Raw genomic sequence first — 25,796 nt, 5'->3', positions numbered from 1 at the left:
GCCCTCCCTGGGACTTTATCTCCCTACAAAGAACAGAAAATTGCAAACCATTGTATTCGTGGTCATAAATAATAGTCATTGGCCTGGAAAATGAACTTTTTTTTCCCCAAGAAAAATCTATATTCATGGTTAAGTGTTACAGACATTTTTTATTTCATCAGCTCTAAAGGTAACTGGAGATTTCTTTTTCCTGGGGGCTGTAATAGAGGATCTTTGGCTAAGGGATCAGCCACAATCTGTAAGCGCATATGTCCTACAATGAAAGGAGACAACTTAAGCAGCCACAGATCTTGATTTGCGTGGTGGCTACTTTGGTATGTATACATTTCAAAATTTATTGAGCTGTGTGAAGTCAAACCTGGAAGACTTTAAGACTTACTATTAAGCTGTTTATTACTATAAACAAGATAGTATGGGAGTGGCAGAAGGACACATTATATATAGAAATGGAACTGAATTGAAACACCTAAAATAGACCTACCCTAAAATAGACCCACCCTCTCTGGTCAAATTATTTTCCAAGAACAGATACTAAAGCAATTCAGTGGGGAAAGGAGGATCATTTCGACAAATAGTACTGAAACAACTAGAGATCTACATAGTGAAAAACCCTGCATTCCCTACCTCCCAGTATGCACAAAAGCTAATTTAAATTGGATCATAGACCAAAACATACACACTAAACTGTAAAGTTTTAGAAGAAAGTACATGAGAATCTCCTTATGACCTGGTGGTAAGCAAAGATTTCGTAAATATTACACAAAAAGATAAGTAAAAAAGAAAAATGACAAATTAGACTTTAATAGTATTAAGTATTAAAATGATAAATTAGACTTTTAAAAAATTAAAGTAATATTAGACTAGAGGCTCCTAGGTGGCTCAGTCGATTAAGTGACCTACTCTTGATGTTGGCTCAGGTTATGATCTCACAGTTCATAAGATCAAGCCCTGCATCTGGTTCTGTGCTGACAGAGTAGAGCCTGCTTGGTATTCTCTCTCTCTCTACCCCCCACCCACTCTCTCCTTCTCTAAAAATAGGTAAACTTTAAAAATAAACTAACAGGAGTTAGCGAAGATGGCGGCGTAGGAGGACGCGGGGCTCACAGCGCGTCCTGCCGATCACCTACACCTGCCTAAAGAACCCAGAAAACCGCCAGAGGATTAGCAGAAGGGAGTCTCCGGAGTCAAGCGCAGACTAGAGGCCCATGGAAGAGGGTAGGAAGGGCGGCGAGGCGGTGCGCGCTCCACGGACTGGCGGGAGGGAGCCAGGGCGGAGGGGCGGCTCGCCGGCCAAGCAGAGCCACCGAGTCTGGCTGGCAAAAGCGGAGGGGCCGGACAGACTGTGTTCCGACAGCAAGCGCGACTTAGCGTCTGGGAGGTCATAAGCTAACAGCTCTGCTCGGAAAGCGGGAAGGCTGGAGGACAAAGGGAGGGAGAGCTGCTGAGCCCCCGGACGGCAGAGCTCAGCTTGGCGGGGAACAAAGGCGCCAGCGCCATCTCCCCCGCCCATCCCCCAGCCAAAATCCCAAAGGGAACCAGTTCCTGCCAGGGAACTTGCTCGCTCCGCGCAAACACCCAACTCTGTGCTTCTGCGGAGCCAAACCTCCGGCAGCAGATCTGACTCCCTCCCGCTGCCACAGGGCTCCTCCTGAAGTGGATCACCTAAGGAGAAGCGAGCTAAGCCTGCCCCTCCAGCCCCCGTGCACCTTGCCTACCCACCCCAGCTAATACGCCAGATCCCCAGCAACACAAGCCTGGCAGTGTGCAAGTAGCCCAGACGGGACACGCCACCCCACAGTGAATCCCGCCCCTAGGAGAGGGGAAGAGAAGGCACACACCAGTCTGACTGTGGCCCCAGCAGTGGGCTGGGGGCAGACATCGGGTCGGACTGCGGCCCCGCCCACTAACTCCAGTTATACACCACAGCACAGGGGAAGTGCACTGCAGGTCCTCACCACGCCAGGGACTCTCCAAAATGACCAAACGGAAGAATTCCCCTCAGAAGAATCTCCAGGAAATAACAACAGCTAATGAACTGATCAAAAAGGATTTAAATAATATAACAGAAAGTGAATTTAGAATAATAGTCATAAAATTAATCGCTGGGCTTGAAAACAGTATACAGGACAGCAGAGAATCTCTTGCCACAAAGATCGAGGGACTAAGGAACAGTCACGAGGAGTTGAAAAACGCTTTAAACGAATTGCAAAACAAAATGGAATCCACGATGGCTCGGCTTGAAGAGGCAGAGGAGAGAATAGGTGAACTAGAAGATAAAGTTATGGAGAAAGAGGAAGCTGAAAGAAAGAGAGATAAAAAAATCCAGGAGTATGAGGGGAAAATTAGAGAACTAAGTGATACACTAAAAAAAAATAATATACGCATAATTGGTATCCCAGAGGAGGAAGAGAGAGGGAAAGGTGCTGAAGGGGTACTTGAACAAATTATAGCTGAGAACTTCCCTGAACTGGGGAAGGAAAAAGGCATTGAAATCCAAGAGGCACAGAGAACTCCCTTCAGACGTAACTTGAATCGATCTTCTGCACGACATATCATAGTGAAACTGGCAAAATACAAGGATAAAGAGAAAATTCTGAAAGCAGCAAGGGATAAACGTGCCCTCACATATAAAGGGAGACCTATAAGACTCGTGACTGATCTCTCCTTTGAAACTTGGCAGGCCAGAAAGGCTTGGCACGATATCTACAGTGTGCTAAACAGAAAAAATATGCAGCCGAGAATCCTTTATCCAGCAAGTCTGTCATTTAGAATAGAAGGAGAGATAAAGGTCTTCCCAAACAAACAAAAACTGAAGGAATTTGTCACCACGAAACCAGCCCTACAAGAGATCCTAACGGGGATCCTGTGAGACAAAGTACCAGAGACATCACTACAAGCATAAAACATACAGACATCACAATGACTCTAAACCCATATCTTTCTATAATAACACTGAATGTAAATGGATTAAATGCGCCAACTAAAAGACATAGGGTATCAGAATGGATAAAAAAACAAGACCCATCTATTTGCTGTCTACAAGAGACTCATTTTAGATCTGAGGACACCTTTAGATTGAGAGTGAGGGGATGGAGAACTATTTATCATGCTCCTGGAAGCCAAAAGAAAGCTGGAGTAGCCATACTTATATCAGACAAACTAGACTTTAAATTAAAGGCTGTAACAAGAGATGAAGAAGGGCATTATATAATAATCACAGGGTCTATCCACCAGGAAGAGCTAACTATTATAAATGTCTATGCGCCAAATACCCGAGCCCCCAGATATATAAAACAATTACTCATAAACATAAGCAACCTTATTGATAAGAATGTGGTCATTGCAGGGGACTTTAACACCCCACTTACAGAAATGGATAGATAATCTAGACACACAGTCAATAAAGAAACAAGGGCCCTGAATGATAAAAATAAACTAACATTAGTCTAATTAAATAATAAATCAGACTTTAACATTAATATTAAAATATTGAATATTAAATTATAAAATAATTAAAATAATAAGAATGTCTTCTCATTAAAAGATAACCATTAAGTGAAAATAAATCGCGGACTAGGAAAAAGTATTCACAAAACATATCTGACAGAGACCCTGTTCCAGAATATAAAATGACCTCCTATAATCAATATTAAAAGCTGAAGCACCCATTTTTTAAAATGGGCAAAAGCTTAAATAGACACTTCAGAGACGAAGATAGACTAATGGCGAGAAGCATATTAAAGAGTACTCAATATCATTAATTGCCAGGGAAATATATATTAAAACTTCATTGAGATACTTCACCCAGTAGCATGGCTAAAATTATAAAGTCTGAAAACATCCAATCTTGGTGAAGATTTTTAGTGGGAATATGTCATAACCATTTTGGTTTGACAGTTTCTTATACATTTCAACATAAATTTACATAAATATCCCTTTATTCATGTAAATTCTTCACCTAGATATTCTTCCAAGGGAATTGAAAACATATGTCCATACAAAAAAAAAAAAAAAAAGTATCAGGAATGTTCATAGTGTTTTTTGTTCACAAGAATCCAAACTAGAAACCACTCAAATGTCCATTATCAGGAACTGGTAAACAAATCATAGTATACTCATATAGTGGAATACTATTCAGCAATAAAAAGGCATGAACTTTTGATATAAAAAACAGACAGAGGCGCTTGGGTGGCTCAGTCAGTTAAGTGTCCGACTTCAGCTCAGGTCATGATCTCAGGGCTCATGGGTTTGAACCCTGTATCAGGCCCTGTGCTGACAACTCAGAGCCTGGAGCCTGCTGCAGATTCTGTGTCCCTCTCTTGCTCTGCCCCTCCCCCGATCATGCTCTGTCTCTCTCAAGAATAAACATTACAAAAAAAATTTTCACAGACATCATGCAGAACACAGCAGCATGAGTACTCCATGATTCAATTAAGGTGCAAAATATCAGAATGATGATTTTTGAAAATAGTGCAGAGGATAATGACAATGAGGATGATGATTCTACTAGATAATGACATTATTGATTGAGTAGCTGCTAAATCCAGGCACAGCCAACAATGACAGAATGAAGTAGATTACTCTTATTAGCCCCATTTTACAGCAGAAAGAATTCAGGCACATAAAGTTTAAGTTACTTAAGCTTTTCCAAGGCCACACAAGGGCTGAATCAGATTTACAAACCAGTGCCTGTGCTCTTAAGCACAGATTGATCAGATCTTTCTTCTCGGCTTTAGGTATTTCTGGTTTTCTCAGATGTAGGGAGGAGAAGAGGAGAGAAGGAAAGAGAGGCAAAAGAAGGAATAAGGGATAGAAACACAAAGATATGTAGTCAATGAAGAGCAGAGCAGGAAACTATTATGAATATTTTTACATCAAAGGTTATAAAAATTTCTGGGAGGTTGGTGATCTGCAAACAAGCCAAAGATTCTTAAGCCAAAGTGATTAAATATTGGGCTGAGGTCAGGAAATGAATCATAGATTCTAGAGCTGAAAACTAAAATATTAAAGCATCTAGGAGAAAATGTAGGAAAATATATTCACAGTCTTGGGTAGGAGAGATGTCTTAGAGTAAGATACCTTAACAGTAAAAGAAAAATAAAGAAATTAAATTTCATCAAAATTAAAAGCTTCTGCTCATCAAAAATCACCATTAGAAAGTAAAAAGGCAAGGCCTTTCTCTTTCCACCATCTTGGAACCTGTGGAGGCCTGCTGGGAACAGGACTCCTGAAAAGACAAATATGTCGGGAAGACTGTGGTCCAAAGCCATTTTTGCTGGCTATAAGCAGGGTCTCCAGAACCAGAGGGAGCATACAGCTCTTCTTAAAACTGAAGGTGTTTATGCTCAGAATGAAACTGAATTCTATCTAGGCAAGAGATGTGCTTATGTGTACAAAGCAAAGAACAACACAGTGACTCCTGGTGGCAAACTGAATAAAACCAGAGTAATCTGGGGAAAAGTAACTTGTGCTCATGGAAACAATGGCATGGTTCGTGCCAAATTCCGAAGCAACCTTCCTGCTAAAGCCATTGGCCACAGAATCCGTGTGATGCTGTACCCCTCAAGGATTTAAACTAACTGAAAAGTAAATAAATAAAGGTGTAGATTTGTAAAAACTAAAAAATGAAAGAAAGAAAGAAAGAAAGAAAGAGAAAGGAAGAAAAAGAAAGAAAAAGAAAGAAAGAAAAAAAGAAAGTAAAGAGGCAATCCACAGAGTGGGAGAAGATGTTTGCAATATTCTTCTCTGAACACGACTCAGATATTGAATGGATAGAGAACTTTTAGAAATCAATAATAAAAGCCAAAACATTTAAAAATTAGCCAAACACCAGAATAGTCTTTCTTCACAATATGGACCATAATTTCTAAATAGGCAAAAGACATAAGAATCTTGTGGTGCCTGGGTGGCTCAGTCAGTTAAGCATCTGACTCTTGGTTTCAGCTCAGGTCACAGTCTCACAGTTCATGGGATTGAGCCCTGCCTCAGGCTCTTTACTGACAGTTGGGGAGCCTGCTTGGGATCCTCTCTCTCCCTGTCTCTCTGCCCCTCCCCAGTGCACTCTCTCTCTCAAAATAAATAAATAATAAAAACGTTTAAAAAAGAAGCCAATATCATTATGTATTAGGGAAGCACAAATTAAAGCCACAGTGAGATCCTCACAAGAGTATGCACTCACAAGAATTAGTAAACTTTTAAAATGGGAGAACATCAACCTCTGACAAGAATGTACAGTAACTATATCTTGTTGCTGTTGAAAAGGTAAAATCTCACAGTCATTCCGGAAAACTGGCAGTTTTTAATAAAGTTGAATTTACATCTATCCCATGACCCAGCAATATCACTATGAAATATATACTCTGAAAACGAATGCACAAGTATATGTATAACAGCTTTGTTCACAATAGCCAAAACTAGAAATTATCCAAGTATCCATCAATGGCAGTATGGTCACACAGGAATAACACTCATCAAGAACACCATAATAATATATTCAATAGCATGAATGGATCTCAAAAAATGTTATTATGCTGCATGAAAACAAAAAAAATAGGCAGACACAAAAAAAGTATATTGTGTGAATTTTAAAAATAGTCAACACAAAACTACAGAAATCAGAACCAGAACTGTTTATATCTACTTAATTTTGTTTTTGTTGAACCATTTAAAAAAATTTTTTAACGTTTATTTATTGTTGAGAGACAGAGCATGAGCAGGGGAGGGGCAGAAAGAGAGATACGCAGAATCTGAAGCAGGCTCCAGGCTCTGAGCTGTCAGCACAGAGCCCAACACGGGACTCAAACTCACAAACCATGAGATCATGACCTGAGCCGAAGTTGGACACTTAACCAACTGAGCCACCCAGGTGCCCCATTTTGCTGAACCATTTTAAAGTTAAGTTATATCATGATCATTGAACCTAAATACTTCAGTATGCAAATTACTTCATTGACTCCGATATTTCTTAATCCAGTCTTTCAGTCCACTTGAGTGGGGTCAGCAAACTTTTTTGTAAAGTGCCTGATAGTAAATATTTTAGGCTTTGCTGACCATATGGTCTCTTTTGCAACTGCTCAACTCTACCGTTGTAACACAAAAGCAGCCACAGATAATACATAAATGAGTAAGTATGGTCGTATTCCAATAAAACTTTGTTTACTAAACAAGTTCTGAGTGGGATTTGGCCAGCAGGCCATAGTTTAATGACCCCTGCACAAAGATCACAGTTGTTTTTCATGCTCAGAGTACCACAGCTCATGCCAGTGGGAATTCCTTCAAGCTGGCTATGTCTTTTGTTAAGATCATAATAGATTGTTAGTGAATCACTGGTTTCTGATCCAAGCTTTCCCATGCTTACCCTGTAATTCCCCAGCACCATTCCTGGAAGAGGTAATTTCTTTAAGAAATTTTGATTCATTTTTGTAGGGAATGGTATTAAAGATAAAAACCTGGACACTATGAATAACCATGGAACTGTGGGTGATTTGCTTTTAAATCAATTCAGTTCTAAAGTAAATTGTAACTGAATGTATATATTTTACATATAGAAAATGTTCATTTAAAAATAATCGTGACTTGGGGCACCTGGCTGTTTCAGTTGGTGGAGCATCTGACTCTGATCTGGGGGTCGTAAGTTCGAGCTCCACATTGGGTGTAGAGATAAAAACTTTAAAAATAACAATGATTATGCCTGTTTTGGGCCTTGTAATTCTTCTCGCTGGGACTGAAAATCTTGATTGCCATTTAACAAAGTTGCTTATCTAACTTGTGGCTAAAATGTAAATAAAGTCCTTTCAAAACAACAAAAAGAAATCAGAAAGATTTGCTTAAGTGAAGGGAAAGTAGGTGGGAATCTTTTGGAAAGGGCTGTGCTGACGTTTCTGGGCTGAGGGAAATTTTGTATAGCTCTTATCTAGGTGTGGATGTGTTTACATGAAAAATACTAAAGGACACACACCAATTGCCAGCAGGTTTGCGCTGCGCAGTGATCGCATAACGGCTAGTGCTCTGCCTTGTGGCCGCAGCAACCTGGGCTGCAGTCCCAGTCACGGTAGTGTCAGGCGTTTGTCAAAATTCATTGGGCTGTGCGTTTAAGATTTGTGCGTTTTATTCTTTGTGAATTGTACTTCAATATGTACTATTAGCATAAAAATTGGGTGGGGAATGCCGAGAATGGCATTGAATCTAGGTTTTGTTTATTAGATTTTATTGTAAAATACCTTATCGAATACAAACTGATAAAAAGCTCATTTGTCACAGTGTCTAAAAAGGCCCCATCAACATTTGAAATATTTTAACCAGAAAAACGGTTATGGCTACACCGTTACATAAGCGGAAGCTACCGACCGCGCTTTACCTTTTGGGATAGTTCTGCGCAAGCTCAGATATGGGGCATGGTTCTGGAAAACCGAATACCCAACCGCCCTTTCTCCTGCCTGCAAAGTGCTGGAGAGCCACAGCAAACCCCGATCTTAGGCCACAAATACTGGTGAGGGAATTAAAAGAGAGGCTGGAAGATGTACCAAATTTTGTCAAGGAAAAAAAAGGGACACCACATATTGCCGTGACTCGGATTCGAACCGAGGTTGCTGCGGCCACAACGCAGAGTACTAACCACTATACGATCACGGCGCGCCATAAACCTGTGCCTTCTGAAGTGAAATAAAAAACAATTCTCATGTCTCAGGATCTGGCCAGTGCATCTCCACAGGTCTCTTGGGGGGTGGGGGGGGGGGGTCTCCTTGTCCTCCGCAAAGCCTCGCCTGCTTCTTTCCCTTCTAAAGTTTCCTTTTTGGCCCCGACCCTTTTCCTGCTCCCTCCCCCTAACCCCATCGGCCCCACTAAAGTTGGAACACAGTTGATTTGAGCGCTTGGAGCTCCAGCGGCACAGATGGTGCACTGTAGGCCCCTCCATTGCCCAGCCCATGGGATGTTGCAGGCTTCGAAATCAATTGCCCAAACTAAAACCTTTTGAAAAGAATTTCCCCTTTTTAAAAACACTTCTATTTCTGCTCTCAGAGTTCCTCAAAGGACTAAAAGCTTAAAGGCGACAAGGAATAAACGATGACCAAATGAGAAAAGCAAAAGGCTATTTATACGCCTTGCAAGGGCGTCAGCCATGGTCACTTGCGTTTTAAAAGAAACGAAGGCAGCGGGAGCAGTGGAAAAGGTTTATAGTAGAACGGGGGAGACTTAAGGTGTGCCATCTTTGGAAGCTGTTGGCGTGGAAAACTATAGGCGGTTAACTAGAAGCTGAACATCCTGAATAACTGGATATTCAGACTCTCCAATGCATTATTAATTCAACAAGTCCTAATTGAATGTCCTGGGCATTCAGCTTCCCTTGGGATTCGCTCGACTCAGGCTGGGGGTAGAAGGATAGAGGAGGGGTCGCAGTCCGGGGGGGGGGGGGGGGGGTGTCTCTGGAGGTTCTGGATTCTGTGATTGGTGAGGGGACAGGGCGGGGCTAAGCCATTTGGGTGTGCTAGTTTCAGAATCACTCAATGTACCGGTTTCAAACATGACGAACAACTCGATTAGATTTACTAATCTTAAGTTTTTCGAGGCTTTGGAGCCTGCCCAATCTCTTGAGTAAGAGATCACTCTATTTTAATGAAACCAAAGTGTACGTTGTGTCTCTGTGGCGCAATCGGTTAGCGCTTTCGGCTGTTAACCGGGAGGTTGGTGGTTCAAGCCCACCCAGGGACGTAATGGGTATTTTTACAGCAGCAATTTGGTTCTCTCAGATTCGCTCTGGCAAAGGACAAGATACTTGCTTTCCCTTCCTTTCAAGTGACATAATGGCCCCTTCCTGTGCTTCCATGACCTCCCAGAAAATCTGCCTGGAAGAGACATTGCATTTCTAAAAACAGGGAACAAGAGAGGCCTGATGCAATCTCTCCTCAAGAGGGTGTGTTCTGGGATGAAGTCATGTTTCTTTGGGCTAGTAGCAAATTTTACATACTTCAGTTTTTCAAATGTGTACTAGTGTCTTGCAGGATATGTGTGGGTTTAATAATTGCTCAATTAATAATGCTAGAGTCATTGGCACAAGCACAGACACTCAGATCAATGGAACAGAATAGAGAACCCAGAAATGGACCCACAAACGTATGGCCAACTAATCTTTGACAAAGCAGGAAAGAATATCCAATGGAATAAAGACAGTCTCTTCTAGTGGTGCTGGGAAAACTGGACAGCGACATGCAGAAGAATGAACCTGGACCACTTTCTTACACCATACACAAAAACAAACTCAAAATGGATGAAAGACCTCAATGTAAGACAGGAAGCCATCAATATCCTCGAGGAGAAAGCAGGCAAAAAACCTCTTTGATCTTGGCCGCAGCAACTTCTTACTCAACACACCTCCAGAGGCAAGGGAAACAAAAGCAAAAATGAACTATTGGGACCTCATCAAAATAAAAGCTTCTGCACAGGGAAGGAAACAATCAGCAAAACTAAAAGGCAACCGACAGAATAGGAGAAGATATTTGCAAATGACAGATAAAGAGTTTGTATCCAAAATCTACAAAGAACTTATCAAACTCAACACCCAAAAACCAAATAATCCAGCGAAGAAATGGGCAAAAGACATAAATAGACACTTCTCCAAAGAAGACATCCAGATGGCCAACCAACACATGAAAAAATGCTCAACATCACTCATCATCAGGGAAATACAAATCAAAACCACAATGAGATACCACCTCACACCTGTCAGCATGGCTAACATTAACAATTCAGGCAACAACAGATGTTGGCGAGGATGCAGAGAAAGAAGATCTCTTCTGCATTGTTGGTGGGAATGCAAACTGGTGCAGCCACTCTGGAAAACAGTATGGAGGTTCCTCAAAAAACTAAAAACAGAACTACCCTACGACTCAGCAATTGCCCTACTAGGCATTTATCCAAGGGATACAGGTGTGCTGTTTTGAAGGGACACATGCACCCCCATGTTTATAGCAGCACTATCAACAATAGCCAAAGTATGGAAAGAGCCCAAATGTCCATCGATGGATGAATGGATAAAGAAGATGTGGTATATATATACAATGGAGTATTACTCGGCAATCAAAAAGAATGAAATCTTGCCGTTTACGACTACATGGATGGAACTAGAGGGTGTTATGCTAAGTGAAATTAGAGAAAGACAAAACTCCTATGACTTCACTCGTATGAGGACTTTAAGAGACAAAACAGATGAACATAAGGGAAGAGAAGCAAAAATAATATGAAAACAGGGAGGGGGACAAAACAGAAGAGACTCATAAATATGGAGAACAAACTGAGGGTTGCTGGAGGGGTTGTGGGAGGGGGGATGGGCTGAATGGGTAAGGGGCACTAAGGAATCTACTCCTGAAATCATTGTTGCACTATATTCTAACTAATTTGGATGTAAATTTTAAAAAATAAAAAATAAAACAAGTTAAAAAAGTGCTAGAGTCATGATCATTATTATTTCTTGCATTATTTTTAATGAAGGCATTTCTTCCTTTGTACCAATTACTCAGCCTTTTACATGCTGTTTTTTCAAGTAAATTGGTCTCGTGATAATCTAATAATTCTGTAGTCATCATCCTTGTACTCATATTTTTTGCCACTTGTACAAGTATTTCTATAGGATAGAGTCCTGTAAATGCAATTGCTCTATCATAGTGGTTACAATATATATGTTTCTTAATGTAAATCATAAATCCTGTAAATTTGCCTTCCACTGGAGTGGTACCAATTTATCGTTCATTTTATTTTTCTAACTAGGAGAATTCTTTTCCTCGTACTCTTGCTAGCACAACAAATTTCCATAAATGTATACATGATAATCTAATAAGGGGAGTGTTGTCCTCTGACTTAACTAAGGCGGAGGTACAAAGATGACATGATGGGCATTAAGCAGTAGGATATCTGCACCTGCTCCTCGACTACACTGCCAAGATATTTTTGTAAAACTGTAATTGATTTCTGTGGTGACCTCGTCAACCAGAGCCAGAGAAGACTGGCCAAGGTGAGGAAAAAACTCACTGGTCCCAAATATTTGTTCCTCTTCCCCTTTCTCTAGAAATAGCAAGGGTGAAAGAGTAGGTTGTTTATATTAGTCAGGATTCTCCAGATAAAATGAATCAATATAGAACTAATATAGACAACATACTAATTCATCCTTGGCCCTTCAGATAGATAGACAGACAGGTAAGTAAGACTCATTTTAAGGAACTGGATCACAGGACTATGGAGGCTTTACCCTTGCAAAGTAGGATGGCAGGCTGGAGACCCACAAAAGGCTACAGTTTGGCTCCAAAGGCTTTCTGCAGACAAAATTTTCTCTTCTTTCAGAAAGATTAGTCTTTTTCTACTAAGGCCTTGAACTGATTGGATGAAGCCCACTCACATGGAGGGCAATCTGCTTTAGTCAAAGTCTGCTGATTTACATGTTCATCTTATCTGAAAACACCTTTACAGGAACATCAAGAATATTGTTTGGCCAAATATCTAGGTGCTGAGACCTAGCTAAATTGACATACAAAATTAACCATCACCTCCGCTATATTTTTCCTTAATAGTTTTTTGCACCTATTTCCACAAAAATTCACACACCTGAGACACATCATTGTAGCCAGGAGAATCCTGCACCTGACCGGGTCACCTTGTGTTAGAGGTTTTTTCTGTCGAATCTCAGGAGCAGAATTTGAGCTCTATGACTTTTATATACTACTACATGTAATTCTTGGACAAGTCTTTTTCTCTAGCATTTGTACATTTTCAATCATTTTCTCCCGCCAGTGGTATCAAAGTAGAATTTTGGTTTTGCTTTTATAAAATAAACATCCAGAGATGATCTCTGTTGGGTGGTGGTTCACAAGGATCCACTCTCTGGGATCCACTCTCTGTTAGACAGTAAATGACAGATAATCTAACCTGCAAGTCTTTTTTTTTTTTTTTTTTTTAATTTATTTTTGGGACAGAGAGAGACAGAGCATGAACGGGGGAGGGGCAGAGAGAAAGGGAGACACAGAATCGGAAAGAGGCTCCAGGCTCCGAGCCATCAGCCCAGAGCCTGACGCGGGGCTCGAACTCACGGACCGCGAGATCGTGACCTGGCTGAAGTCGGACGCTTAACTGACTGCGCCACCCAGGCGCCCCCTGCAAGTCTTTTTTGATTGGCTATTTGTCCTGAGGGTTTTGGTATTTCCTGGTGTGTGAGTCTGCAGTGCTGAGAATTTGTTCACACCTTATCTAACACTAGATAAAATTCTTTGGACCCCAAAGTCAATACTATATATAACAAGAATTATCTCCATACACAGTAATTCTCCCCTAAGAACTCTTAACTTTAATAAATTGCTCTACATAATGGAGATCTTAGAAAAGAAAGTTAACTGAATTTCTGGTATCTGTTAGTCTGTTTTCTTAGTATATACTGAACTTACTAAACGGTAGAATAATTTCACAACTATTTAAATCAGGCTAGAAAAAGGAGGGAAAAGACATTTATGTCATTACAATTAGACAATTAAATCAACAAATAGGGCTTCTGACAATTATATAAAGCAAGATTTAATAATTTCTAGAACTGTTAACTAGTTCATTCTGTTATTAAGAGAGAGAAAATCCTTTTACAATGGATTTTTAAAAAGTGGGTAAAATTCAGTGACCACAATGCAAAAGATTCTGAGAGGGTCCTGCTGGACTGAAAAGGGTATCACAAAATTACTAAGATTTTCAGCAATGAGTCTTCTCCAAACACAATTATTTCCTTTTATTTTCCTTGCAAACAATTATTTCCTTTTATTTTCCTCACTGATAAGCATTTTTAATAAATATCATTGCCCCTTTTTCTTTAAATAGTGTTATTGCTTTCTGTAGTTAGTTCTTTTAGAATACCCAGTAGTTGTAGGAGTTTTTTCCATTATACAAATATAAACTGCTTTCTAAGAAAACAAATTGGTATAATTTGTTTTCTTCTGGAGGATATAGACAAATTAGGTCTCTAGCAATTTGAAGGACTGCCCAGAATGGTTTATATAACTTATATGAATTGAAATAATAACTTATATGAATTGAAAATAAGAGAAATTAAGTATTTCAACCAAAAAAAATTTTACGGTTCTTAAATTTTCAGAGAGTACTGGGCTCCTTTCAATTTTCACAGGCAACTGTTTTGTGCTTTTTCTATGTGATTCCCTGACATTATTCTTTTTAAGTAATCAAATGACTTATGCTTACCTAGGAGAATAAATTTCAGTATCAGTTTGGCAAACCTTAGCTAATCAAGCAGCCTTTTAATTATTTTTACTTAGAACAAATGTAAAGTACACTAAGTGTGCAGTTAAAAGTTACTTTATTAATTAAAGTAAACCCACCTGAGTAAACCACTACCCAGACTAAGGTACATTATATTTTCAGACTGTGGAAAGCTTCCTCATGCCTCTTCTCAGGCAACATTCCACAGGGTTAGCCTTCCTTAAATGTCTATCACCACAGTTTTCCTTATTCTTTGCTTTCATGTAAATGCAATCAGAAAGCAAATACTCCAGGGCCTTTTTCATGGGGCGGGGATAATCTGACTTGTTCACTGTAAACTATGGTATAGATACATCCATTTTTTAAAAATTTAAATTCTAGTTAACATACATCCATGTTTTTTTCATAAGTTTTTACTGCTGTGTGTGTTCCATCATACAACTACATCACAATATATTTAGTCTGCCGTTGTTGGACGTTTGAGTTGTTTCCAGATTAGAGTCATTTAGAATAAAGCAATTATAAACATTATTTACATGTCTTTTGGTGAACATATGCATACCTCTCTCTAAAGCAGTGTTGTCCCATAGAAATTTAATGCTACTATTTGCAACTACGTGGATGGAACTAGAGGGTATTATGCTAAGTGAAATTAGTCAGAGAAAGAAAAAAATCATATGACTTCACTCATATAAGGACTTTAAGACACAGAACAGATGAACACAAGGAAAGGGAAGCAAAAATAACATAAAAACAGGGAGGGGGACAAAACATAAGAGATTCTTAAACATGGAGAACAAACAGGGTTACTGGAGGGGCTGTGGGAGGGGGGATGGGCTAAACGGGTAAGGGGCACTAAGGAATCTACCCCTGAAGTCATTGTTGCATTATATGCTAACTTGGATGTAAATTAAAAAATATACATATAAAAGAAGTTTAATGCTAGCCACAAATGTAATTTTACATTTTCTAGTAGCCACATTAAAAAAGTAAAAAGAAATAGGTGAAATGATTTTAACAATATAATTTAGCTTGATATAATCCAAAATATTACCATGTCAACATATGGCACTAGCCATAGTGGTCAACAGCTCTATGCAGCTAGTGTTTACCAGGTTAGCAGCATGGTTCTAGGCTATTTAGCTAAAATTGGCATTGTTGGTTCACAGAATATATACATATATGCCTATTTTCCTATCTATATTTATATCCATTTCTATGCTTATATCTGCAGTTGCCTTTAGTAGACACTGCCAAATAATTTTCCAAAGCTGTTGTGCCAAATTACACTCCCACCTGAAGTGAACAAGACAATTATCAGTACATAATTCACCCTTACATATGAGAGGGAACTGTTGATCTTTAAGTAAAGCCTCCCTCCAGAAAATTATATTAAAACAAAATAGGTGAGAGGAGAGAAAAGAAACACAATCAGGGAATAATGGATCTCTCTCTTTTTACTTTTTTTCTTTCTTTTGCTTTTCATAAGCTGATATTCTGGAATCTCTAAAAGGACAGGTTAAGCAATCTGCCCTGGGAGCAATTTCACTGGGTTATGAAGGAAACCAATTTCAGTGATGTGGAGGTTTTCTGGATAGCATTGAAAGTTTAGCTAAAAACTGTACATGACAAGTTATCTCTGCCAGTGTCCATCTGTTGGAACCTCTGTATTTGAAACCAGATTTGAATCTTTTCCTTTTCAGAATTTTTGAGCTACCATTTGGTCAAAATTCTGTTTCAAATGGAGCCAATTTGACCATGAGAGCCTCAGGCTCTTTTTGATACATCAATTGGATATTACCACAGGATAATGGTTCTATACCAACTTTTAAACACATGAATATTAGTGGAAGAAGACCAGAAAAAGTATGAGATCATAAGAAGTATGGAATCCACTTCATACCCAGTTTTCTAGTCAGCCTTGGCCTAAATAGGATAATAAGGCTCAAGAATCACTTTGGTCAACCTTAGCTAACAGGTGAACTTTTTAAAAATCCTCACTTCAAAATCTTAAATCAGCTTTTGTATGGCTGGCCAGTAAACACTAACTACTTAACTACTCTGATCTACTCTAGGTAGCACATTTTTGCTAATCTGTGGAGTATCTAAAACTTGAGCTGTTTTGTTATTTGAACGAAAGTCGGTGGTAAGTTATACACCACATGTTTCTAGTTTAAGAACAACAAGCCAGAATAGAAATTCTCATACATTACAAACTGGTGAAATTCAGAATCTTGGATCAGATCCTTAGCATGTTAGGTTCTTAATAAAATATGAGAGACTGCCTTTTTTTTAAAAAAAGGTTTTGTAGTAGTAGTAATAATAGTAAGAATGGCTACATGACCATGGTCCAGGTAGCATTTTGATGTGGTGAGCAGGGGAAAGTCATTTGATTACTGAAATTTATTCTCCTAGGTAAGCCTAGGCTAGGATGCAAATTAGGTTCACCTTAGGAAACTAGAAAAAGAACAAATTAAATTGTAGGTAGGCAAAAGAAAAATAATAAACATCAGAGCAGAAGTCAATGAAATTGAAAACAGGAAGACAGAGAAAAGCAACAAAGCTAAAAGCTGGCTCTTTGAAAAGATCAATAAAATTGATAAACCTCCAACCAAGCTACTAACTGATAAAAACAAAAAAGAGAGAGAAAAGGTACAAATTATTACTATAAGAAATGAAAGATATGGGGAGTCTGGGTGGCTCAGTCAACTAAGCATCCAACTTCGGATCAGGTCATGATCTTGAGGTTAGTGGTTTGGACCCCCACATTGGACTCTGCGCTGACAGCTCATAGCCTGGAGCCTGCTTCAGATTCTTTTGTCTCCCTCTCTCTCTGCCCCTCCCCCACTTGTGTGTTGTTTTTTTCTCTCTCACTCAAGAATAAAAAAATAAACATTTAAAAATTAAAAAATGAAATGAAAGAGGCCATCAGTACTGATCCCAAGGATGTTAAAAGGGTAATAAAGGAATATTATAAAAAAACTCTGTGCCTACAAATGTGATCACTTAGGTGAACTGGACCAATTCCTTGAAAGACACAATCTACCAAACTCACACAAGGAGAAATAGATAATCTGAACAGACATATATCTATTAAGGAAATTGAATCAACAATTAATAACCTCCCAGAACACAAAGTAGGTTCAAAGTATTCCCTGTGACATTTTGGGTGCTCTCATACTTTTGGCTTTCTACTTATTTGACAACATTTTGATGATGGTCTCCCTTTTTTTTTTTTTTTTTTAATTTTTTTTTTCAACGTTGTTTATTTATTTTTGGGACAGAGAGAGACGGAGCATGAACGGGGGAGGGGCAGAGAGAGAGGGAGACACAGAATCAGAAACAGGCTCCAGGCTCTGAGCCATCAGCCCAGAGCCTGACGCGGGGCTCGAACTCATGGACCGCGAGATCGTGACCTGGCTGAAGTCGGACGCTTAACCGACTGCACCACCCAGGCACCCCATGGTCTCCCTTTTTTGAGGAAACGTGAGATTCACAGTCCCTTATTTACTACTAATATTTAAGTATTTTTATATTAATCTCTGTACATCATATTCTAAGATTGACACACTTCCATGGAAAATTCAGCCCCTGAGCCACTGGAAGACAGGTACAATTTAGTCTTTAAAGTCAGTTCCCAGTCAGTGTATAGTTAATAAACCTGTTTTAATTCTGTGTCTAAACCTCTGCTTCTGCATTCTCCTCCTTGTGCTTCACCTCCCACTTCTGAGAGGTCTTGGAGATCCATTTTGCTTTTGTTTTGCTCCGGGATACCCTTTTGCTCTCAAGACATAACTTGGGGCATGAAGGGGACAGATAGCATGTAGAGTCAAAGCCAGAGCTTTTCTGGGCTTAGCCATTTGGCTCCCGTTAAAGGTTGAGTCCTCTCTATCACCATTCAGGTCCTACCACAAAACTTCATCCTTCTGTGTCCTCTAAGGACATTGATTCTGTGACTTCCATTCTTATACTGCAATCTCATCTGTGCAATAGAGAAATTAGCTTTGCAAAATTCAGTAATTTGATCACCCCAGCGTGGCTCTAGGCTCCTCTGATGGCTGTCTCTGCACACTCCTCGAGGGAGTGCTTGTGGAGGCTCCTGGGCTCTGCTTCAATGCTAACCCCTCGGCCTCCCCAGAAAAGACCCCTTTCGGGGTCCTGACCAGAGACTGATGGAAAATGTTCTCTCTTCTTCCTCTCTAACTGTGAACACTCATTTCAATGTTGTCATACACTGTAATTCAACATCCATTTTAAATCTCAGAGGACATGAATTTGGGGGCTTTGGCATCTGATGGTTTGTTTCATCTTGCCGCTTCCACTAGCTCTGGCCTGTCAGTCAAATTTTGAGTTTTTACATTCCAGTTTCCTCCTCTGTAACAACAGAGATAACACTGACATTGAATTGCTGCTACAAGAATTAAATTGCCTATTATACTTTATGCCAATTTACTTTTACTATTTAACTTGCATTTTTAACTATTTTAATATTATTTTACTATAATCACACTGTTCTGTTTCCTTTGTCTTTATTTTTTCAGTTACATCCTGCTTAAGACAATTGATTCATTCTGGTATTTCAGCTATGGTAGTGACAAAATTAATTTTAAAAAGAATCTTTCCTTAATAAAAAAAAAAAAGGTGACTCAATATAAAGAAGACATTAGGTTATCAGTGGTAAAGGAACATGGATATGGCCAAATATGAAAGTGTTATTCCATGAAGTTTGAAAAACATGATTTGGGCTCATTTTTATGGGATATCCTCCCTCCTTCTTGTCACTCCAGGCGCACTCCTTCTTGCCCTAAGTCGGGAAGGTGGGAGTTGGCTCAGCTGTCTCCTCCATACAGTCACTTTTTCCTTTGTGCCCCTCAAGGGAACTCTCTGTTCAGACCATTAGGAAATATCAAGGTCCCTAAATACTTCCAGTTGGGAGATGTGATTCCTTCATCCCTAGAGCCATGGAGTCTGTTTCTGGGGAGGACTAAATCGTTTTGTTCTTTCTCTTCTTCATTTCGTCCATTAGTTGCCAATGTTAACCTTCTCTTTCTTTTCAGCATCAGGGAGGCTGAGCCAGGAGGGGACGGCAAATCTTGGTGAAGGCTTCTTAGTGTGCGCTGGCAGGCTGGCCAAACCCGAGGGCTCTGGAGGCAAACTGCCTGGCCCTGAGTGCTGGCTCTCCCCGTCACAGGGCTGGGCCCCTTGGAAAGTCAGACCAGCCTTTCAGTGCTTGAGTGTCCTCACCTGCAAGCAGGTGTAGGTTAACACCTACACCGTCTCGGGGTTGTTATGGGGACTATATCAGTTATCCTCAGTACAGCACCGAGGAACTGCGTGCTGCTCACACGGTGACGCTCGCTCGGAGAAAACCGCCAGTATCACTGTAACTAAGACTTCCGTTTTCACTTCTAACTGCACCACTGCTGACTTTCAGCATTCCCCAGAATAAATGAGGAGTGTTAAATGGTTCACTTGGGCTCTTCTTGTCCGTATTAGTGACCAACACCTGGAAAACTGGTTGCTTGATAATTTCCATGGTGAGTTAACTGATGAGACAGCACAGCAGGTAAATGGATCCAGCTTGATCAAATTCTCGGACCTTGGACAGGCGTGATGAGTGTTCAGCTCATGGTAAACAATCTTTTGCACCTGCTTCTAGCAAGAGCTTTTAATAGTCAGACTTATCCCAAAGTATAATAAGAAAAGTCCCAATTATGTACCGGTAACCTATTCCTTTTGTTGTTGTTGCTTTTAAGAAATCAAAGTAGGAAAATTTAATTTACCTGGAATTTGTAGATTTCCTCTTTCAGTTATGATGGCAATTCTGCAGTAAACCAGCACAGACACTGAAAACAGTAGATCAAATCTGGTTTAAAGGAATTGTTAGAAGTCTTTGGAAGGCTACCAATGCAACTAGGACACACAGAGCCAGCTCAAGAGAGAGAAAGGGAGAGAGAGAGAAGCTCATTGGAATGAAACTAATTTTCTGCCTTTTCCCCTCAGGCATTGGCCAGTTCTTGGCACAGGACCCAGAGACTGAGAAGCTGGGGAGAAGGCAGCTACTAAGAATCAGAAAAAATAGCAGCACTTTAAATAATCCATGAGGAGGGGAAAAGGGAGCCATAGAGGGGGCTGGAGAGATTTGTGGGGCTGTCCAGGTATTCAGACTTGAGGAGTCAAGATCCTGGAGTGCATTGGGATGTGAACCAGATAATCGGAAAGGGTTTGCCCTTGTTAACCTTAAAAATAAAACTGCCAGTTATTTTACCAGCAAAAAACACGTTTTTTCAAGAACAGTAGAGAATTGCAATAGGTAAGCTATAGCAAAACCATAGGCAAGTCCACTCAACAAAGGAGAGGGGTCTTTTATAAAGTGAAAGGGGAAGTTAGGTAGGTGTTACAAACAAAAAATCTATTGGAGTAAACTGGGGATTCAAAGTATAGTGGCTTTTCATTGGCTGAGTTGTGACTGTTTCTCATTAGCTGGGCTACTGCTGGGGGAGGAGGAAAGCCTTTCTTCCTCCTGCTGGAATAGTAAAGTAATATCCACTTGCAAGGTCTGTCTCATCCTTTTGGTATGGCAATTTGTGACAGCCCCCTCTACCAAATCTCCCATCTTCACCTTAGCCAGGTTTCAAGTTACTAATTTTCACACCCTCAAGGCATTTGCAAATTCTGCTATAGACAGGCAAGAAGCTATGAAGGCAAGCAGAGTACCGCTGAAAGAAGAGCAGTTTTCAGTGGTACATGGTGCAAAGGAGATAGATACAAATTGAGGTTCAGGTCTCCCCAAAGAGAAGGTACTGCTCAGATGGCAGCCCTAAAGATCTACCACCTAGGAATGTAGGCAAAACCAGATATAGGCTGAGACTTCCAAGCAGTGCAAACTGTCAAATAGCTTAATTATGGAATGGATTGAGGTGATCTGCCTCTCTATAATCTCTCCCAAAAAGTAACATTATCCAAAGGCTCCATGGTTCTTCATACATCAGGACCATCACTCAATCACATTTTTCAGGCATACAAAGAGATGAACAAGAGGGGGACGACAGGAAAGCAAACAATAGAGACTGATTCACAACATGATTGAGCTATTGGACTTACCAGATAGGAACACTCAAATATATATGTTTTAGGCATTCAAGGACGTAGATGACAAAATGGAAACTTACATTAGAGATTAGGAATCTATTGAAAACTCAAATGGAAATCCTAGAACAAAAATATGTGATAACTAATTTTAAAAAGCAACATATGGTTGGGGCAGCTGGGTGGCTCAGTTGGTTAAGTGTCCAACTCTTGATTTTGGCTCAGGTCATGATCTCCCAGTTTGTGGAGTTGAGCCCCACAGCAGGCCCTGCATGGAGCTTCTTACTAAGAGTATGGAGCCTGCCTGGGATTCTCTCTCGCCTTCTGTCTCTGCCCTTTATCTGCTCTCTCTCTCTCAAAATAAATAAATAAAAACTTAAAAAAAAAAGTAACATAGTTTTAACAGCAGTTTGGACCCAGTTGAAATATATTAGTAATTGAAATAATAAGTATAAAATACCTAGCTGAAGTATAAAGAGCTAAAAGGAAAGGAACTTCAGAGCTTCAGAGGGGAGAGTTTTTAAAAAGTGCAAGTCATGTTTTTAAAGGGCTAACGTATCTGTATTTGAAGTTTCACGTTAAAGGAGATTGAAATTGGGTTGAAATCAATTTTGTAAAATGTAATGGCCAATTAAAAAATAACTGATGAACTATCAAGCCAAATGTACAAGAAATTCTGTCAACTCCAAACAAAATTAAAGACAAGAGAACTGTATCCAGGCATGTGATTGTAAAACTACTGAAAATCAAAGGCAAACAAAATCTAGAAACACCTGGAAGAAAACAACTCATGTTATATTCATTATTAAAGGGCTAAAATACTATAATTTTCAATCTGCATTTAATCCCTGACAAAATATCTTGCAAAGTGAAGGTGAAATAAAGGCTTTTCCAGATAAGCAGAATACCTTCAGTAAAGGAAATTCAGAAGATCATTCTTCAGGCAGAAATGATCCCAAGGGAACATGGAAAATGAAAGAAGGAATGAAAAGCAATGGATATGTAAAATATGTGATTAAATCAAATAAATATAACTGTCCCAAGCAAAAATAATGACTGTGTGATTTGAACATATTTTGAAATATAATGAATGATAAAAACTCAAAAGGCAGGAGAGTAAATGGAATTAATATTAGTAAAGCCCTAGTGTTGCCCACTGAACTGGGGAGACCCAGGGCCCTGGGGCCCTGTCCCAGCCAGTCCCAAAGGTGTTGCTGAAGGTTCTTGGTCTTGTCTCGAGAAAGAATTTAAGAACAGACATGCAACACAGCAGATGTGCAACACAAGTGGTAATGATTATTAAAGCGAAAAATGCACTCTCAAGGTATGAGATATGAGAGCAGGTGAGCTAAAGAAGGAGGGAGGGAGAGGGGTTGGGTTTCTATTTTTTATTGACAGTTATTAACTAGGGGATGGACTATTGTTGGGGCAGGGATTTCTTAGAAGCAGAGTTTCTCACCTTTTCTTCCTTATTTGGTCAGAGGTTTCCTATCCTGGCACCCACCATCTGGGGCCTGTCTGGTTTGATCTGGCTTCTTGTGGAGTGGCGCCAGGCGCGACAGGCCTAGCTGACCATGACTTCCTCTTTGTTGGCTTCCAGGTCAGAGCCTAACTTAACTGCCTGCTCTAACACTAGCATAGTTTAGAAAGTACAGAAGTTCTAATTTATATTAGAGTCTTTCATTTAGATTTTACAGAACACATAAAAGTAAAATAATGTGTATCAGAATGAAACTAAACGCTGAACAATTATTTTTATGTAATTCCAACAGTTTAAAAAATATACATAATCTTGTTTTTATGCTAACAATATGTTATTGTGATACAATTTACAAACAACGCACATATATAAAGTGTACAGTTTAATGAATCTCGACAAATGTATACACCCTTGTAACCATTAGCCAGACCAAACTTTATAGAACATTAGCTCAAGAAGTTTCCCTCATGTAAGCTTCCAATCAAAATATCCCAGAGAAACTACAACTCTTCTGATTCCTATGACTACAACTTAGTTTTGTCTGTTCTGCCTTTTCTGGGACTTCTTGTAACTGGAATCATACATGAGTAACACACAGGAACACTAAAATAGCTATGTTTTAGATATTTAAAAACATCTTTTTGCAGAAGCATCTTTTGCTGAACATACTGTTTCCATGTTATCCATGTTATTGTGAGCATTTGTCATTTGGTCATTTGTATTGCTGAGTAGTGATCCAGAGAATATAAAAGTTTATCGGTTCTGGGGTGCCTGGGTGGCTCAGTCAGTTAAGCTCAGGTCACGATCTCATACTTTGTGAGTTCAAGCCCTACTTTGGGCTCTGTGCTGACAGCTCAGAACCTGGGGCCTGCTTTGGGTTCTGTGTGCTTCCACTGTCTCTGCCCCTTCCCTGCTAGTGCTCTGTCTCTCTCTCACTCTCAAAAAAATGAATAAAACACTAAAAAAATTTTTTTTTTAAGTTTATCAGTTCCCCTGTTGGTAGACATTTGGGTTGTTTTTAGTTTTTGCCTAGTATGAATAATACTGCAATAATCATTTTCTGGAATCTTTTTGGATGTATACATTCATTTCTCTTGGGAAATAAATAGGAGTACTATTATTGCTGGATCATAGGGTTAAGTGTATGTTTAACTTTATGAACTCCCCAAAAGCTTTCCAAAGTGGTTGTGCTAGTTTACAGTCCAACTAACACCATACAGCAGTATCATTACACAGTCTACAAGGAGTTGGGGGAGGATTGGGCAACAATAACAACTTTCAAAATTAGTCTTTCCAGACGACCTTTCTTCATATTCTTCCAAATCCTTTGAAGGATGTGTAGAGATGGCCATGGTCACACCAACAGGTTTACTACCAGCCTATCTAAGCCTGACAGCAGAGCCATAGAAACAGTAACCAAGGCAACCCAAGTATTAGGCTCTTAAACCCTCGATGGGAATCTGTCAGTAGTATGGTGCAGCCAACAAGCACCAGCTCTCAAGGTAGCTGTTAAATTCACAGGATTTTGTCATCATTAAAAATTAAAGTATAGGGACACCTGGGTGGCTCAGTTGGTTAAGTGTGCAACTTCAGCTCAGGTCATGATCTTGCAGTTTGTAGTTTTGAGCCCCACATCAGGCTCTGTGCTGACAGCTCAGAGCCTGGAGCTTGCTTCAGATTCTGTGTCTCCCTCTCTCTGCCCCTCCCCCACTTGCACTCTGTCTCTCTCTCAAATATAAATAAACATTAAAAAAAATAATAAAGTGTTCGAACTTACAATTAAATAAATTATAACAAAAACAAAGTAATAAATATCCAGAACACATCACTTCCTAATTATTTCACAACATTTTACTATTATCTATGCTCTTGGGGTTCTTTATGTGTATTATATTTTTTAACTAAATTAATTAAATTAATTTTTTAAATTTAACATAAAATTTGCCATCTTAAAAAAACTTACCATCTTCATCATTTTTAAGTGTACAGTTCAGTGGCATTAAGTGTGTTCACACTATTATGCTACCATCACCACCATCCATCCATAGAACTTTTTTCCTCGTTTAGCAAACCTAAATTCTGTCGCTAGTAAACAATGACTCCCCATTTCCCCCTGCCCAGCCGAATAAACAACATTCTTTTTTTAAATTTAATTTAATTTTAAATTTACATCCAAGTTAGTTAGAATATAGTGTGACAATGATTTCAAGAGTAGATTCCTTAATGCCCCTTACCCATTTAGCCCATCCCCCCTCCCATACCTCCTCCAGTAACCCTCTGTTTGTTCTCCATATTTAAGAGTCTCTTATGTTTTGTCCCCCTCCCTGTGTTTATATTATTTTTGCTTTCCTTCCCTTATGTTCATCTGTTTTGTCTCTTAAAGTCCTCATACAAGTGAAGTCATGTATTTGTCTTTCTCTGACTGACTAATTTCGCTTAATCTCCTCTAGTTCCATCCACGTAGTTGCCAATGGCAAGATTTCATTCTTTTTGATTGCTGAGTAATACTCCATTGTATATATATACCACATCTTTATCCACTCATCCATCGATGGACATTTGGGCTCTTTCCATACTTTGGCTATTGTTGATAGTGCTGCTATAAACATGGGGGTGCATGTGTCCCTTTGAAACATCACACTTGTATCCCTTGGATAAATACCTAGTAGTGCAATTGCTGGGTCATAGTTGTATTGCTGGGTAGTTCTATTTTTAATTTCAATAAATAAAAAATTTTAATTTCAAAAAATAAAAATAAATTCTGTCTCTATGAATTTGAATATTCTACGTCCCCATGTAAGTGGGATCATATGGCATTTATCCTTTCATGACTGGCTTATACCACTTAGCATATTGTCTTCAGGGTTCCTCCATGTTGTAACATGTGTTAGAATTTTCTTCCTTTTTAAGGCTGAATGATATTCCATTGTATGTATATACCACATTTTGTTTATCCAGTCCTCTGTTGATAGACACTTGGGTTGTTTCC

The 25,796-nt window shown here is 39.5% G+C and overlaps 2 protein-coding genes and 2 non-coding genes across 8 annotated transcripts in view; 3 read left to right on the top strand and 1 right to left on the bottom strand.

Moving 5' to 3' along the window:
* LOC122228618 (myomegalin) overlaps positions 1–25,796 on the top strand; it is a 50,632-nt gene that overhangs the window by 1,063 nt on the left and 23,773 nt on the right. The gene's annotated exons all lie outside the window — the stretch shown is intronic.
* On the top strand, positions 4,357–5,604 carry LOC122228620 (60S ribosomal protein L35a-like). The gene has a single exon (XM_042953763.1). The coding sequence runs from the start codon at positions 5,242–5,244 to the stop codon at positions 5,572–5,574; it is 333 nt and encodes a 110-aa protein (XP_042809697.1). The 5' UTR covers positions 4,357–5,241; the 3' UTR covers positions 5,575–5,604.
* TRNAH-GUG lies at positions 8,560–8,631 on the bottom strand. The gene has a single exon. It is a non-coding gene; the product is annotated as a tRNA-His (tRNA).
* On the top strand, positions 9,635–9,708 carry TRNAN-GUU. The gene has a single exon. It is a non-coding gene; the product is annotated as a tRNA-Asn (tRNA).

Source organism: Panthera leo, chromosome C1, assembly GCF_018350215.1.
Source record: "Panthera leo isolate Ple1 chromosome C1, P.leo_Ple1_pat1.1, whole genome shotgun sequence".
NCBI classification, from domain to species: Eukaryota; Metazoa; Chordata; class Mammalia; order Carnivora; family Felidae; genus Panthera; species Panthera leo.
This window is presented reverse-complemented; position numbering and strand designations above follow the sequence as displayed.

Excerpts from the sequence above, each read along its gene's own strand:
- LOC122228620 (XM_042953763.1), top strand. The coding sequence starts at position 5,242 with ATGTCGGGAAGACTGTGGTCCAAAGCCATTTTTGCTGGCTATAAGCAG.